General features: G+C 38.4%; 1 protein-coding gene across 4 annotated transcripts in view; it reads left to right on the forward strand.

The window, feature by feature from the left end:
* The window catches only part of ATP9B (ATPase, class II, type 9B), a 138,835-nt gene that overhangs the window by 17,955 nt on the left and 104,312 nt on the right, over positions 1 to 16,568 (forward strand). For 3 of the 4 annotated variants that reach the window (XM_014535913.1, XM_014535914.1, XM_014535915.1), the window contains 2 exons: positions 2,097 to 2,205; positions 12,090 to 12,148. In XM_014535913.1, coding sequence (XP_014391399.1) covers positions 2,097 to 2,205; positions 12,090 to 12,148 — 168 coding nt within the window. Of the gene's footprint in view, positions 1 to 2,096; positions 2,206 to 12,089; positions 12,149 to 16,568 lie in introns of those variants that run through there. The other variant, XM_014535916.1, reaches the window with a different exon arrangement.

Raw genomic sequence — 16,568 nt, forward strand, 5'->3', positions numbered from 1 at the left:
GGGAATCACCAGGGCAGAGCAAACCACAGTGGCTGCCAGTCTGCTCTGCCTCGGAGTGGTCCCAGGGTCTGTGTCCCACGGCCCCGTGCAGGAACAATGAACACTGCAAGCACCTCTTCGAGAAAGCCGCCCTCATGTTCCGGCCCGATGCCAGACAGTCCAGTTTCTCTCCATATGAGTCTGGGTCCCCAAATTCTCACCCGGAACTGGAGTTCAGAGCAGTTGGAGCTTGTTTCTCCCACCCGATTGAAAAAGACAACTGCATACCCAGCTGCCAGCCCCTTTCGTGCGCGCCTCCGTACCTCCACACTTCCACAACTCTGCACCTCCTACCGGACTCAATGCGCTTTTCTCTTTCCTTCTAGTTGTAGAATTTCCACTCAGCCAGCCTTCCCGTGGTTCTGGATGATATTCGTTTTGTCTTTTTATTGTAGTTTTAATGTGGTTGTGCACGGCAGCAAGTTCAGGTGTTTACCTATGCCGCCATCTTGGTTGTCCCTGAGAGCTATCCATTCTTAAGGTTGTACTTTACTAAATGGAGCATGAACAAGGGGAACTGTCAAAGGTTTGGGGTAGTGAATTGCTGGGACCCATCCCAAGAGGAGGATTTGGCCACACATTTTCCAAATTCATATTGTAGAAGACATTTTGGTAACGTGGGGAAGGATGATTTGGAGAGAAATGAGGCTGGAGGCAGGAGACTGATGCTGTGGGTGAGACCAGAGGAGGGTCGGAGCCAGGCCCATGTGTCTCGGAGGTATGACCTGCGTTTGGTGATCAGTGATGGATGAGTGCAGGAGAGGAGTCAAGGCATTATTTATAGGTGATGGCTATACCTCGAAGATTCAGACTGTGATGGATCATGGGTGAGTGGTGCATTGGGCCACGAGGACTGAGGTTGGAGCCCCGCACCAGCATTCAGGGCAACTGCATAAAGAGGGGTGCAGTTTAGTAAATACCAGAAACATGTTCCAGTGGCCCACTTAATTTAGCTTGTTGATTGTACAGAAAAAAACTAGAATAAAAGATGATTGTCCCTTCAGTGGAAATTCATCCATTGGTGTGTTGTTTATAGAATAGACTGGAGCACATTTGTCAGTACCATGAAGCCTACGAAAGAGGTCTCCAGTTAATCATGGGAGATTGGCTTAAATATCCATGGAATGTGTGTCAGAAAATACGAATGTAGCCTTTAAAAAAGATTGACATTAGCCACATGTTAGTGGTGTAACAGTTCATAGTAGATTATAAGTAAATAAAAGTTTTACTTAGCACCAAATTAATCTATTCAGGTTTTAACCTAAAAAATGAGAGAAAGCACTGACCGTACCTATGCTCTCCAATGCCATTGCACGATGTTGCTCTAGGTGAGGAAATTGATCATGATACGTGCCATACCTGGGAATTGTTTTGTTTTCTGAAATGCTTTTATTCTATCAGAAATATTTAAATGCAGAAATTATAAGAGTTTTTTGTCAGTCTTTGTTAATTTTCTATTTGAATGCTTGAATGTTCCAAGTCTAATTTCATAGATTTATTCAAGATTGGTTTTTTCTTTGGGTTACTACATATTATGATGTGAATTTTAAAAATTGTCTTAGAGATAGTATGAATTGTAAATCTATTACTATGTATTATATTCCTTTTATAGTATTTTATTGTTACTTTTTTCTGTTTTCATTTATTTTATATTTTAGAAGTAATATACAGTTGACCCCTGAACAACACAGAGGTTAGGTCTCCACATAGTCGAAAATCCGTAACTTTTGACTCCCCCAAAGCTTAGTTGTCCCTTGGCATCCACCAGGGATCTGTTCCAGAACCCTCAATATATACTAAAATGCATGACTGCTCAAGTCCCCTCTGTAGAATGGCATAGAACAATGCATGTGGTCCTCAGGCCCTTCCCCTCTACCTCCCCCACCCACATCTACAATTCCCAACCACAGATCAGAAACAGTGCAGGTGTTTACTGAGAAAAATCTGTGCATAAGTGGACCCCATAGGTCACACTCGTGTTGTTCAAGGGTCAACTATAAATTGAGGGGAAAGAAAAACCAAATAGTAAAAAATAATTTTCCTTTTTTCTTTTGTAGGGATTTGTCTTGGCTGTTACTATCATGAGGGAAGCAATGGATGAATTTCGGCGTTTTCAGCGAGACAAGGAAGTAAATTCACAACTTTACAGCAAGCTCACAGTAAGAGGTTAGCGAGACACCTTTAATCCAGGTCATCATTTGTCCGATGTAATCATCATTTTAGAGTGAACATAAATGAAGGAAAACACGTCTTAATTCTATTATTGAAAATAGTATTATGTGATTGCATATGATATCTAGTTTCTTTGAATAATTAGGGCGTTCACAAGTGCCTTGTTTACTGGGGAAATTTGAAACTCATTTTCAAAGCTGGAACTGGACACATGCTCAGAAAAGACCTGAGAAGGTCTTTTGCCTGTGGCCAATGTCTAGGCTCAGTGCTAGCAGAGGTGCAGCCTGTGGCCGAGTTATAAACAGCCTGGCTAAGTGCTGGAATCCTCAGCACAGAGCCTGTCTGCACAGATACTCTCTCCCTCTCTCCCTCCCTCGCTGCTTCACTCTCTCTCTTCCTTTCCTCCTCCTTCCCCTTCCCCCTCTTTATATCTCTTTCTCTCTCTCTTTTTCCCCCCACTGTACCCCTCTCCCTCCCTCCCTTTTCTTATATGCAAGGAAATCTCTTTCAGAAACCACATATGACAGAGAATACACACTTTACAAAAATGAGTTTAGCAAAGTCACTAAACATAACAGCTACAGCATTTGACAAGAAACAAAGTGTAGCCTGTTCACAGAAGGCATTAAGAAAAATTATTTCCAAGGATTTACTAGACAAGGACTAAATCAATTGCCTTAAATATGCTCAAGGAGCTAAAGGAAATGAATTGCTAAAAGATTAGGAGAATGAAGTATTAACAATTACAGAATGTCAATTAAAGTATAGAATGATTGAAAAAGAAGCGAAAGGAAAATTCTGGAGCTGAAAAGTACAATAAATTAAAAGAAAAAAATCACAAGTGAGTTTCAGTAGCAGATTAGAGTAGTCAGAAGAAACTATCAATGAACTTGAACCTGGGTCCTATGAATGTCCAGTCTGAGGGGCAGAAGGAAGAATTAGAAAAATAAATAAATCTTAGGAGACTTATGGGATGGCAGCAAGTGTGCTAATATGCACATAATGGGATCTTAGGAGCAGAGGAGAGAGAAAGTGTAGAAAAATATTTGAAGGAATAATGATCATTAACTTCCCAAACTTGATAAAGGACATGAATCTACAGATTCAGAAAGTTTAATGAAACACTGGAAAGGCAAATGCATGGAGAGCCACACGGATACGTTGTAGTTAGACTATGTTGAAACCCAATGACCAAGAGGACACTGAGAGCAGCCACTTGTCACATAAGAGAGGAGGGGTCCCCAGTAAGAAGATGAAAAATCAGCAGGAGGAACAACATGGTGATATTTTTAAAATAGTAAAAGAAAAAACTTCCCATCGAGAATTCTGTATTCAGTAAAATTATTCAAAAATGAGGGAGAAATTAAGGCATTCTCAGATAAACTTAGAATTGGAAATAGGAATGCAAGCAAATTCATACATGCCCATGTTCACTGCAGCACTATTTACAGTTGCCAAAGGGTGCTAACAACCCACATGTCCATCAGTGGATGAGTGGATAAACAAAATTTTGCTGTATTCATGCACCTGAATGTTATTAAACCAGCACATTTGATTAAAATGAGATATGATAGAACATGGATGAACCTTGAGAATACCATGCTGTATGAAAGAAGCTAGACACAAAAGGTCACACACTGTGTGGTTTCATTCACAGAAATGTACAGAGTAGGTGAAGTGATGGGGATAGCATGCAGATTGTATTTGTCATGCCTGGGGAGGTAGGGGAGTGGGTGTGAAGGTCCCTTCAGTGGTGATGAGTGTTTGGAACCTGATGGAGTTGGTTGTAGGATACTGAATATACTGAGGGCCACTGAACTATCCATGTTAAAATGGCTGATTTTTTATATCAGTTTCACCTAAAAATAGAATATAATGTTGAGGAAGACATACTAATATTATGTCTTTCATACTTCTGAGATGTTTGAAGTAAAAATACGTTAAAAACATTTTTTAGTAGAATTATTTTAAGTACTCTAGGAAATACATCTTTTAAAAAATTGGTCATCGATACTGGTGATCCATGAAATGGACATTTTTCATGCAGTTGATGATAATTTTTGCTATTTTTTACTTTCTTGTGTGTGTCAGATAACATTCATAATATGCATTCACATAACCACCATCCAAGGGAGGTTGGTATTACCTCCAGGTTACAGATGAGAAACCTGAGGCACATGCTGAACGAGCTGCCCTGTCAGGTGCTTGATAGAGCTCAGATTGGAACCTGGACCATTCTGACTCTAAGCCTAGTGTTCTTTCAACTGCAGTGCATTGCTTGGTGGTTGGTTATTTTGATGCAAGTGATTGACAAGTAAAGTCTAGAATGTGAAAAAATACAGTTATGTTTATAGGGCATAATTTAACATTTATTTTGTTGTCAAGAATGTTTGTCGCTCTGCTTCTTAATTTCTAATATTTCACAGTTATCTATTCTTTGAATGGCATTGATGAATGTGTAATTGACTGGTTTGTTGTATCATATTTACAACATTTGAACTTTTTGTATTAGGAGTTCTTAAACACACTCTTGTAGAACTACACTGGGAAAACATCCTGTAGTTTGCTTTTTGTTTTTTAAAGGAAAGCCACTTCTATTTCAAGTCTGTTACTGTCTTAAAGGTGCTTTGTTTGGAAGCAGAGACTACTTTGACTGATAGATGATCTCAGTGAATACTGGAATACTTTAGTTAGCCCTTTGTTTTATTGCCCAAGAAGCTGCTTTTCTTGTGTGGGAATTTTCCATGTCTGCCACTGCTCTTTTCCTTCCTTCTCCTTGTTTATGACTGCGTTTATTATTCACTGTCTCCTAATAGACAGCTTCAGAGGCAGAGGCAGAGGCAGGGAGGAGAGCATGAAACAGGTGCTCCTGGGTGTTGGCAGTTTTTGCAAAGTTCCTAATGAAGAGGAGTATAAATTGTGTGGCCATTCTATTTTCACATTCTTGGAATCAATGCAATATTTTTTCCTACTTACAGGGAGAGGTGTATAAATTGAATGCCTTGGTAATTATCCAGTTGGCTAGTTCACAATTCAATTCCACAAATATTTACTAAGTACTCACTATGTCTTAGGCACTGTGATAACCTCATGGGATTCAAACACGAATAAGTCCTGAACTGTGCTTCTTAAAGAGCTCATGCAGTATTTTAGTAGACAGGACAAACTTGGAGGTCTTTTGTATATTTGTATTTATTTTAATCAGCCACCAAATCTCAGCAGGGTTCAGTCATATCAACCACTACCTGTATATTTTCCAGTGTTATACCTAAAGCTAACATGAAATATTATATTTAGGAATGGAATTTATTAGAAATGGAATTACTCTGTTCTATGGGTTTTTTGTGATGGTTGTTTCCCAGTATATCTTAAGTCTTTCTTTTAATAGAAAAGAAGGTCTGCTGTCTTTGAACCTTATGTAAATTGTGTGTGAGAGAGAATGTGGGAGGGCATGTCCATATTTACATGTTTCTTGTGTTCCAGTCTCCTTCCAAAAGAAGCCTTGTTCACAGGGAGTACAAAAAGGGACTGTTCTCTGTTCCTCTGTGGTTGCGTGGCTTGGATCCCTATCAGTACTGTGTTGTTGCTACTTGTAAAACTCTTATTCTGTTCTTTTATAGTTAAAACATTTATAAAATGTCTCTGTGAAATTTTGTGATCTTTTAGTAAAATTTACTTCATTTGTGAGTTATAATTATCCCTTTAAAAATCAAGAGATTTTTAAATCCCTCTTTAGTGCCTCTTATATATTGTTTATGCATTATACACACTTTCACAGGGGAAATCATAAATGTAACTGATTTTATGAGTTACTATATTTTCTACTTGGCAAGAAGGATTTCCTTTTGTGACAGTCATATTTGAAGATAGTTTTTTTTAATAGTATACTCAAGTGTCAGCTGAATTTCCCCATCAGAAAGTGCTTAGCAGCTGATGCACTTGGAAGTAATCAGAGTTGATTGCTGCGATGCGTATGCAGAGAAGCAGTGATGACTCTTCGCACGTTATTGATGTGCTGTCGTCTCTTGTTCGTCCACTCTTGTGACAGCACAGATGAAATACAGCCCTGGATATTGGGAAGTCATTTGTGGATGTTTTATTTTATGTAGTCAAAGCAGTGCTTTGGTGCACATGCTCAGCTTTTCACATATTCATCTTATATCCTCCCTTTTGTGAAGTAGACTTAAGTCATCTTTCTTGTCTGTGGTCTGAGCAGCATTTGAAAAGGATCCATTCCAGTATTTTTCAAGAATATTTAGCAAACATTATTGTGTTTTTACTATACAGTGATATTTATTGCCTGCTCTATATGTCAGGCAAAAGCACACACTTAAGATTTACTATTTCATTTGTTTAGGACTGGATATGTATACTCAGGACTAGGTACATGTATGCAGGAGTAGATGTATATACCCACTGTCTCATGGCCAGTATGTTTTTCCAGGTCACCCTGAGAGGATCTATGAATTAATTTCTTCATGATACTCATACATTGGTTTTTATTACATCGTCTGGGGTTGAGGGTCTGGAACACCTGAAATATGACTAAAATCACTTGCTGGCTAACACAGAGCCTCTTCTCACACATGTAAGGGCTGTGTGTGTGTATGTCTGGTGGCATCTGGTATTTCCTTTTGGTGACTAGTGTTGCTCTGATGATACTATCGGTCATTGGTCTCTTAGCTCCATGTGCACAACTGCTGTTTCCTCAAGGCTGAGCAGAGTAATTGGCACATGTAGGCACTCAGTAAGTGCAATATTAAGTAAATGAGGAACTTCCAGGTTAGTTATGAAAAGTTTTCATACTGATAGATGTTGTCAGAGAGCTGCTGGTGAGACTGCAACAGTCTGTGCACCGGCATGCCCATGTGTGGTCAGCCGGCCGTGCACCCCTCACCTGGTGTCCTGGCCCACTTAAAATACAACGCTCTTTAACTCACCAGCTTGATTGGTGAAAAAGGTTCTCATTTTGCTTGCTACTTACCTTTTAGCATTTCATTGTTCGTTTTTAATCTTTTATACAAGTTTATTCATCTTTTTTCCTATTTCCACTTTTTTGCCTTGTTATAATTTCTTTATAAGAGAAGTTTATGACATGGCAGATATATTTATCTTGTTTGACTAATTTTTAAAATCTTTTTTAGATGTAGGTAAATTTATAATTTTTATGGATGCAAACCTTTTTGATTGTTTTTGTGTTTTGTTTTTTTACTTTAACCTTAGGTAGTTCTTTTAACCCCAATATAGTGTAGATATTTTTATTTTCTAACAGTGTTGCAATTTTACATTTAAAGTATGTATTACATTGGGACGGGATCTAACTTTTCTTTTTCCCAAATGGTCAGTTAGTTGTTTTAAAACCAGTTATTAAGTTCTTTTCTCAGACCTTTGAGAAATATGTAGATTCGTTCGGGCCCTTTACTCTGCTTTCTGTTCTGCTTTACTGATTCATCCAGATCTCCATGCCAGTTTTAAGAAATATTCCTTCATGGAGCATTTTAGTAGCTTGGGAAACCTCTCCTCTCTCCTTACCTCCTTCCTTCACTGGTTATTTTTCTCTTTCATTTTTTTTCTTATTTTCTCTGAGAAACCTGAGACACTATAACTCTACGATTACTGAGACATTTTCTTCCTGCTCCTGTATTGGACCAATGACATGGAACCCTTAGCAGGAGCCTGACGCAGTCCTGCTGTCTCCATCTATTGATTTTCTCCTTCTCCCACCAGGGCTCATACCAATCTCCACACTCAGGAGTAATTGAGAAGGAAGCCATCACCGTATAGATTATTAAACATAGAGGAAACAGGGACTACGGACAATTTCAAACCAAGGCTGGCTCGTATCCCTCTTGATGCTGGCGTAACCACACAGACTCACGTAGGAGGACATTGGTAGAAGTGTGCATTTGTAGGCCCATGAGAGAGGGAGACCGCTGCATTGTACATCTTCTGATTTTAGTCTTAGAGCCATTTATATTAACAGTCCTGACCTTTGGTAGATATTTAAGAGGCCTGTCTAGCTGCAGAAAACAGAGATTACAAACTTCCCTTAGGCAGATAGTGGTGGGCTTGACCAAGACTTTGAAGGGTGTCTCTATCGTCTAATACCATCTAATGTTCATTTGTATCTGTTAGTTAATAAAATAGTTAATGTTGAGGTACTTATTAAATTTTTCAAATTGTATACTTTTCTACCAAATATTTATCTGGTGAATGCAGTGGATTGCTATTGGTACTTATTTCAGTGTTTAGTTCTGCATATCGCTTTAGTTCTGCACATTGGTAGGTAAAAGTCTGTGTGGGTAGCCTCTGCAGGTAGCTTCTGGACTCTGCTGGTCATTACACAGGTGGTGTGGACTGTTTTAGCAAGGGAGACTAGAGGGGAAGTGGTTGGCTAGCACAGCTGATCCAGTGAATAACAGTGTTTTATCTTTAAATGTTTCTTACCATACTGTAATATATTATTATTTCAGTGTTCTTCCTAAAGCTAATTCTTTTTTTACAATAGAACAGGAAAAAGAATTGATTCTGTTGAATTTGAGCATTTAAATTTTTTTGTTATTGCTAAAGAATGTTTTTAAAAACCTCTCTAATTGTCCTTGTCAGTGGTTCAGAGGTTAGAGCAGCAACCCTTGGACTAAAGGGTCTCAGGTTTGATTCCTTGTCAAGGGCATGGACCTGGGTTGCAGGTTCGATCCCTGGCCCCTGTTGGGGTGCATGTGGGAGGCAGCCAATCAATATGTCTTTCACATCCACGTTTCTTTCTCTCTCTCTCTCTCTCTCTCTCACTCTCACCCTCACTCTCATTCTCACTTTCTCTTTCTCTTTCTCTCCTCCATGAGGATACGACTTTGCCCATTTCATTCCCACTTTTATCCTCAGCACATCCTGGGGAAGAGGGCCTGGCCCTGAGTGACGTTAAGCACAAGCCTGTGCAGCTGCCCAGCTTCAGCAGGGGGGGTCTCAGCCTGAGCGCAGTCTGGGCCTGTGTGTCCCAGGACTAGCATCATGTGACTTGGTCTGTGTACTCGTCACTGAACTTGTGGAGGCTCAGATGTTCATCTTGTGCATTGTATTTACTGTGAGCATCCTCGCTCTGCCCCTTGCCCTTCTCACTGCGCCTCAGGATTCAGGTTCCTTCCTCATCCGCAGCTTTCATCTCCAAACTCCTTACTGAGAATGACTCACCTCTGAGGGTCTTATTTCCTCTGCAGTGGCTGTGCTTCTCCATAGCCTTGAGGCCACTTGAGCTGGAGGCGGGGTCCCTTCCTGTCTTTACAGCTTATTCTTTTTGTACCTGACTCGAGCTGTTTCAGACACCAGTCCATTGATCTTATACCTTAGCACTTTCTTGCCCCTTTGATGTTCTAGTCCAGTGGCCGGCAAACTCATTAGTCAACAGAGCCAAATATCAACAGTACTTCTTCAAAATAGACTCGCCCATGCCAAAAACCAACTTCTGTGCATGGGCCACGAAGTTTCAATCGCACCGTACGCGCGACCACACGTGGTATTTTGTGGAAGAGCCACACTCAAGGAGCCAAAGAGCCGCATGTGGCTCGCGAGCCGCAGTTGGCCAACCACGGTTCTAGTCGATTAAGTCCAGTTTATCTTTTTTTTCTTAAACAAAGGCTTGTGGTATCCTAATTACTATTTACCCAACTCAAAGATTTTCTGTTATGTTTCGTATATATGTATATATGTATGTATGTATATATATATATATATCCATGTTGTGTAAATTTTATGTCGGTGCAATGTACAGGTCTGAGTACTTCTCTTGCATGTGGATGTCCCCTTGTTTCTAGCACCATTTGGGGAAGTAGTAATTCTTTCCCACTACATTGCCATGCACTTTTGTCAAAAATAAGTTGTCCTTCAAGTGTGGGTTTTTTTCGCCTTTCACTCCATTGATATATTTGTCTATCTTTATGCTAATTCCATGCTCTTTTGATTATTATTGCTTTATAATAATTCTTGAAATCAGAGATTGTTAGCCCTCCAACATTGTTTTCTAATTCCACAGTTGTTTTGGCTAGTCTAGGTTCTTTGGATTTTCATATGACATGGAATCCATTTTCATGAAAAAGCCTGCTGGGATTTTGATTGGGATTACATTGAATCTATAGATAAGTTGGGGGAGAGTTGATGTCTTAATAATATTAAGTCTCCTGACCCATGAATGAGATATATTTCTACCTTTATTTAGGTCTTTTAAATATTTCTCAGCAATGTTTTGTGTTTTTTTTCAGAGTATAGATCTCTTTTAAATAGTTTATATTGTCATGTGAAGGAATAATAACTTTCTCAGGAATGTAAAATCTTGATTAAGAAGTCAAAAAAGGATATGTTTTCTATGTTTTAAAATATTTAAAAATTATTTCCTGCATTTATTGCATCTTATGCCTGCAGCTATTCATCTCTCTCCTCTTTGTGTCTGTTACAGAGAGTGTGAAAAACAGAAGGAAGGAGAAGAGGGTGCATAGTAGAAGTGAAGAGAAAAGTGAAATATAGGTCCTGGTTCGGGGTTCTGCTGAGGTCAATGAGGGATATTCACTGCCTGGGGCTTAGCTATAAAAATAGAACAGTGGGAGTACAGACAGGTAGCTTGAAGTGACCGAGGGAAAAATAATTGAAATAGACATTCTTTTTTGGCTAATAGTAGACATATACTTATCACTTGTAGAGACATCTTAAGATTTGTTGCCCATGTAATTCTAAAGAACATTGCTATTTTATGGTATGAACACAAATAAGCCCGCCCCCCCCCCCCCCCAAAAATAGCTCCAGCCTTATGTGTCTATAATATAATTGAGGAACATGAAAAACATAGTAGCATTTACAAAGCTTATTGATATCCTCCAGACAAATTGTTAGGAACTAGTTTAGCATTATTGAAACTCAGCTGCTTGAAGAGGTATTTAGGAAATAAGGTTTTATAATAAGTTGGATGTGGTCTAAAAGTCAGGGGAATGGTCAGTAATATTAGGTTTTGATAATGCAATATGAACTTTCCTCTGTTCTATTAGCTTTCAGAATAAACAATGTAAAAGAAAAGGACCTTTCCCCATATTAAAATAGTAAAAGTTGTTGCTGGTCCTAAAAGGGAGACAGACAGGGTGAAGGAGACTGCCAAGCTAGGGAGGAGTGAGAAACAGAGATGGAGGAAGGGATGGAGGCTGGGCCCAGAGACACAGGAAGTGAAAGAACTTGGTGTTTTAAATTGCCTCTATAATGTTTTATATACTCTATGTGATATGAACATTGTGATGTAGAAGTTATATATTTACTGTTACACATGATTAGCACACACTAGCTATCATGTAGATATTTTAAGAATTTGCACAGTATAGCATGGAGAAGAACCACTTTTCATAATAAAGCTGTGGTCCTGACCTGTGTCTGTAAAAGCTTCTAGTGAAGGGTGATATTCTCTCTGATCTTCTCTGTTCCTTCTTTTCTGTTAGTCATGTGCTAGTCAATGCCATTCCCAGGGTGAGTGTAAGGACTGTACATCTCCATTTGACTCAGTTTCTGTCACCACATTATTTTATTTAGTGATATTTCTGATTATCCTATCTTGACTCACACCTGAAATAATGGTAGATTGGGGAAGAACCTTCCACATGGAATCCTCTTCCACATTCCCACCTGGTTTTTATTGGGGGTGGTTAAATTGTATTTGGGAGTTAACTAAGAGAAGTTAATTTTTAGTGACTGTGTCTATCTGAAATATTTATTTTGAAAGTATAAGTAGAGATACATATATAAAGTTTTTCCCCAAAAAGTTATTTCTAAAGTATTATTTATTAATTGAAAGTTTAACTCTGGTGTGCTGTTGTTTCCTTGAGTTGATTATACTTCTTCTTCTTTTCAAGGTAAAGTGCAAGTTCAGAGTTCAGACATACAAGTTGGAGACCTCATCATAGTGGAAAAGGTTGATGCATTTTCAATATATTCCAGACGTGTCTATGCCACTTATTAATATTTAGCTTGATTACAAGTAACTTTTGAATATAAAGGAAGTTGAGACATTTATTTTCAATCTTAACATCATTGTGTAAGATTTACTGTACGTGAAGAAACATCTAGATTTTTTTGTATAGTCTGTTTTGTTAAAGTACATTTCAGTGTGCACAGATGACGTCATATTTTGTCTAAAATAAGACATGTTAACTGCTTAATGTTGCATTATCAGTATTATTTCATGTGACCAACGAATTTCAGCTTCTAGAACTTCCTATTACAGATAGATATATTACAAATAATTATTGGGTATTAATTCTTATGCTTAATAAGAATTTTTATGGTTAATAAAACTTAAAGAAGGAAAGGTAAATGGAAGCTAAAGAGGATTACAAAGAAAAAGTTTAGGACCGTGTACGAAGAGGCCATTAAAAAAACCCCCACATTGGTCAGAGGTGGAAATCACTGGGCTGCTGGTGGCCTGGGGTATAACCGAGTGAGCTGACCGCATGGCGGTAGCTGTTTCTCATGCACAGTCTTTCCTGAGGAACAGTGACTCAATGGACAGTCTTTTTTTTTTATTTTTTATCAAGGCTCAAGAACAACTTTTAAAAATATATTAAATAAGTTTTTAAAAAACCTCTTACAGAGTAGTGTGAGCCCTTAGTGCCAGTTGGCGTGCAGGCCACATAGGAGCATAGCAGCCTGAGCCATCTGTGCAAGATACTTAGTACAAGAAAGTCATCTTCCTCAAGACACTGCTACATTAATCTGTACCGAGAATGATTGGGGTGTGTTTGATGTGACAAAACTAGATGAAATTAAACAGACTGATTTGCAACTCATTTACATAGTATTCATTTATATGGATACTATAAGTCACTAATTTTTTATCCATTCTTAGATTTTCAGGTGGTTTCTATTGTAAAGTGCTACAGTGAACATTCTTGTACATTATATCTTTGCACATTTCTAGAAGACAGATGGTAGTCATATAAATTTTGATGCAGTTCTTTAAAACATCAACATTGCCTCACAGTTTTTGTGGTCAGGAATCTGGGTGCAGCTTAGCTAGGTCTCCTGGTTCCAGGTCTCTCTCAAGGCTTCGGTCAAGGATCCATCAGATGGCTGTCACCTTCAGGTCCTATTGGGCCTGTTGGCAGAACTTGGTGCTGTGTTGGACTTAGGACCTCAGTTCCAGGGACTTTGGTTCGAGGCCTTTCCCATTTCTGGCCAGATGGGCCTCTCTACAGGGCAGCTCATAGCCAGCTGCCAGGAAGCAGATGATAGAGGGCTTGAGGGTGCTGGCTGCATGGACTCCTGGCTGTGAGACCTGGTCCCATCGCCTTCAGTTTTCCTTTCGATTTTAAGACTGCCTTGTGTTGTGGGGTTGAAAACTTGGGTAGAATCTGTGAATCCTCTCTTTTCAGTACCATCCATGATAGGAATGGAGGGGATCACTTTATTCTTGTAAAAATCATCTGTAAAAGCCTATAGCTGGCATCACCCTCAGTGCATGTTGGATGCCTTTCTTCTGAGACTGGGCACAGGGCAGGTGTTTGCTCTACCACACTTACTCAGCTCGCATTTCTAGCCACTGAATAAGGCAAGTAAAGGAAACAGAAGGAATTCAAATTGGAAAGGAAGAAGTAAAAATGCCCCTATTTACCGATGACATGATTGTGTATGTAGAAAATCCCATGCGATCTATAAAAAATCTCTCAGAACTAAAGAGTTCAGCAAGGTGGCAAATTATAAGATACACATTCCAATGCCAGTGCCATTTTTATATACTGACAATGAACATGTGGAAACTGAAACTAAAAGTTCAGTGCTCTTAGTCACTGCTGTGAAAACACAATCTTAGCTATGCCAGAGATAGATAACGTGTGTTCAGGAAAGTGATCAAAGGTCTGAGTAAAGAGGTACATTATAGTCTGGGACTGGAACATTCCCCAGTTTCCCCAAAATTGATCTGTAAGTTTAATACACTTCCTATCAAAATCTTAGCAAGGTTTTTCTTATTTGTTTTTTAAACAAAATAAGCTTATTCTGAAACTAATTTGGCAATGCCCAGGCCCTAAAGTGGCTAAAATAGTCTTGGCCAGGAGAGTAAAGGGAGAAGAATCACTCTTCCCAAGGTTAAGGCATCCTACCTAGACACATTAATAGCATGGTGTGCAAGAAGGAGAGAACCAAGATCAACGAAACATTAGAACCCAGAAATAGACTCACCCAAATATGCTCAAGGGTGTTTGACAGAGTGCAAAGCAGAGAAAGTGAAGAAAAGCCAGCCTCCCGGAGAATGAGGCTAGAGCTGTTTGGGCATCTGTGGGTAAAAAAGAACCTTACTCTAAATGTCACACTTTATACCAATATTAAATCAGACTGGATCATGGATTTTAATCTAAACTAGAACTGTAAAAATTTAGAAAAACATAGGAAAGATATTCAGAATCCAGGGCAGGAAAGTAGCTCTTAGACTGGACATCAAAAGCATAATGCAGCAAAGATAAAAACATTGATAAGTTGCATCTCATTAAAATTAAAAACTGTGCTTAGTGAAAACACATGTCAGTATGATGAAAAAACAACCTACCAACTTAGGAGAAAATATTTGTAAACCACTTCTGACAAGGATTTGTTCCTAGACTATGTAAAAGCTGTTGAAAGCCAACAGGTAAAAAAAAAAATCAAATTAGAAAAAGGACAAAAATATAAAGAGAAATTCACCAAAGAAGATATACAGGTAGAAAATAAGTACATGAGAAAATATTCTGTATCATTGATCACCTAGGACTGCAAATTAAAGCAATGAACTATCACTACACATGTAGCAGAATGGCTACAATGAAAAATGGTGCCAGCACCAAATACTACAATGATGTGAAAAGTGGATTACTTATATATTTCTTATGGGAATATCAGATGTTATAGTTATTCTGGAAAATCATTAGTCTCTTAAAAAGCTAAATATGCAAATATTATGTGACCCAGCAATTGAACTGTTGAACCTTTATCACAGAGAAATGTTAATTTAAGTTGGCACAAAAGCCTATGCATGAATGTTTATCATTATTCATAATAGCCAAAAATCTGAAACAGTCCTGATATCCCGACTGGTGATAATCTGAGAAACTGTTGTCCATCGGATCATCCTGCATCACGTTAAGGAGGCAGAGGTCCTGTTGTCATGGTGCTCATAGTCTTGAGGGGAGGGAAAGATAAAAAGTATCTAATAAGCATTTGGAGTTATCAAGTTTATTTATGAGTGCCTCATAGAAAATGAAACATGATAAGGGAATAAAAAGTAATGGTTTGGAAATGCAGTTAAATAAAGAATTTCATTTACAGTAGCATCAAAAAGAATAAAATACTTATAAATAAAATAAAATTATTTTTCAAGAATAAACAAAAGAAGTACAAAACATATTTGAAAGCTATAAAATATTGTGGAAGCAATATTAATAGATCTAAGTACATGGAAAGACATCCCATGTTTGTGGATTAGAAGTATTAATATTGTAAAATGGCAACACTCCTTAAGTTGACCTACAGGTTCAGGGCTATCCCTTTCAACTTTCCAGCTGACTTCTTTGCAGAAATTGACAAGCTGATTCTTAAATTTATATGGAAATGTAAAGTTCCCAGAATAGCCAGTATAATTTTTAAAAATTGAACAAAATTGGAGTAACCACACTTTTTCATTTCAAAACCTTATACAAAGTTATGGTAATCAAGACAGTGAGGGTCTGGCATAAATTCAGAATTGAGAGTCCAGAAATAAAGCTGTAAGTTTATGGTTAATTGATTTTTGACAAGGGTGCCTAAAAAATTCAAGGGTATTGGGGTGTGATTGGGTGGGTGCTTTTTTTTTTTTGGCCCAGTACAATTAGGAGATTCTTCCATTTTGCTGTGTGTAGCTGTAATTCATTTGTTTTGTTGTTACATAGGGTGCCTTTTGACCATTCTGCTGTTGATGGCTATTTCAGTTGCTTTTAAGTTTTGCCTATTGGGACTTTTGTTTCTGTGGTGCCATGCCTGGGCTCACCTGTGCTGCTGCATTTGTGCCTGGGTGGAATTGTTGGATGTGGGGGTATGCGTATGTTCCACATTAGTAGATACTGCAAATGGTTTGCAAAGTGACATTTCAAATTATACTGGAATCAGCAATGTGTAAGACTTCCCATTGCTCTACATGTTTGCCAACACTTGGCATCATCAGTCTTTTTAATTTAGCATTTCCAATATGTATCTAGCAGTTGTGGTTTTAATGTGCATTTCTTTGAAGACTAATAAAGTTAGACACCTTCTTGTATGATTTTGGATGTCTTTCTTATTTGGAAAGAGCCTGTTAACATCTTTTGCCATTTTCTATATATATATATATA

Source organism: Myotis brandtii, unplaced genomic scaffold (assembly GCF_000412655.1).
Source record: "Myotis brandtii unplaced genomic scaffold, ASM41265v1 scaffold154, whole genome shotgun sequence".
In the NCBI taxonomy this organism is placed as follows: Eukaryota; Metazoa; Chordata; class Mammalia; order Chiroptera; family Vespertilionidae; genus Myotis; species Myotis brandtii.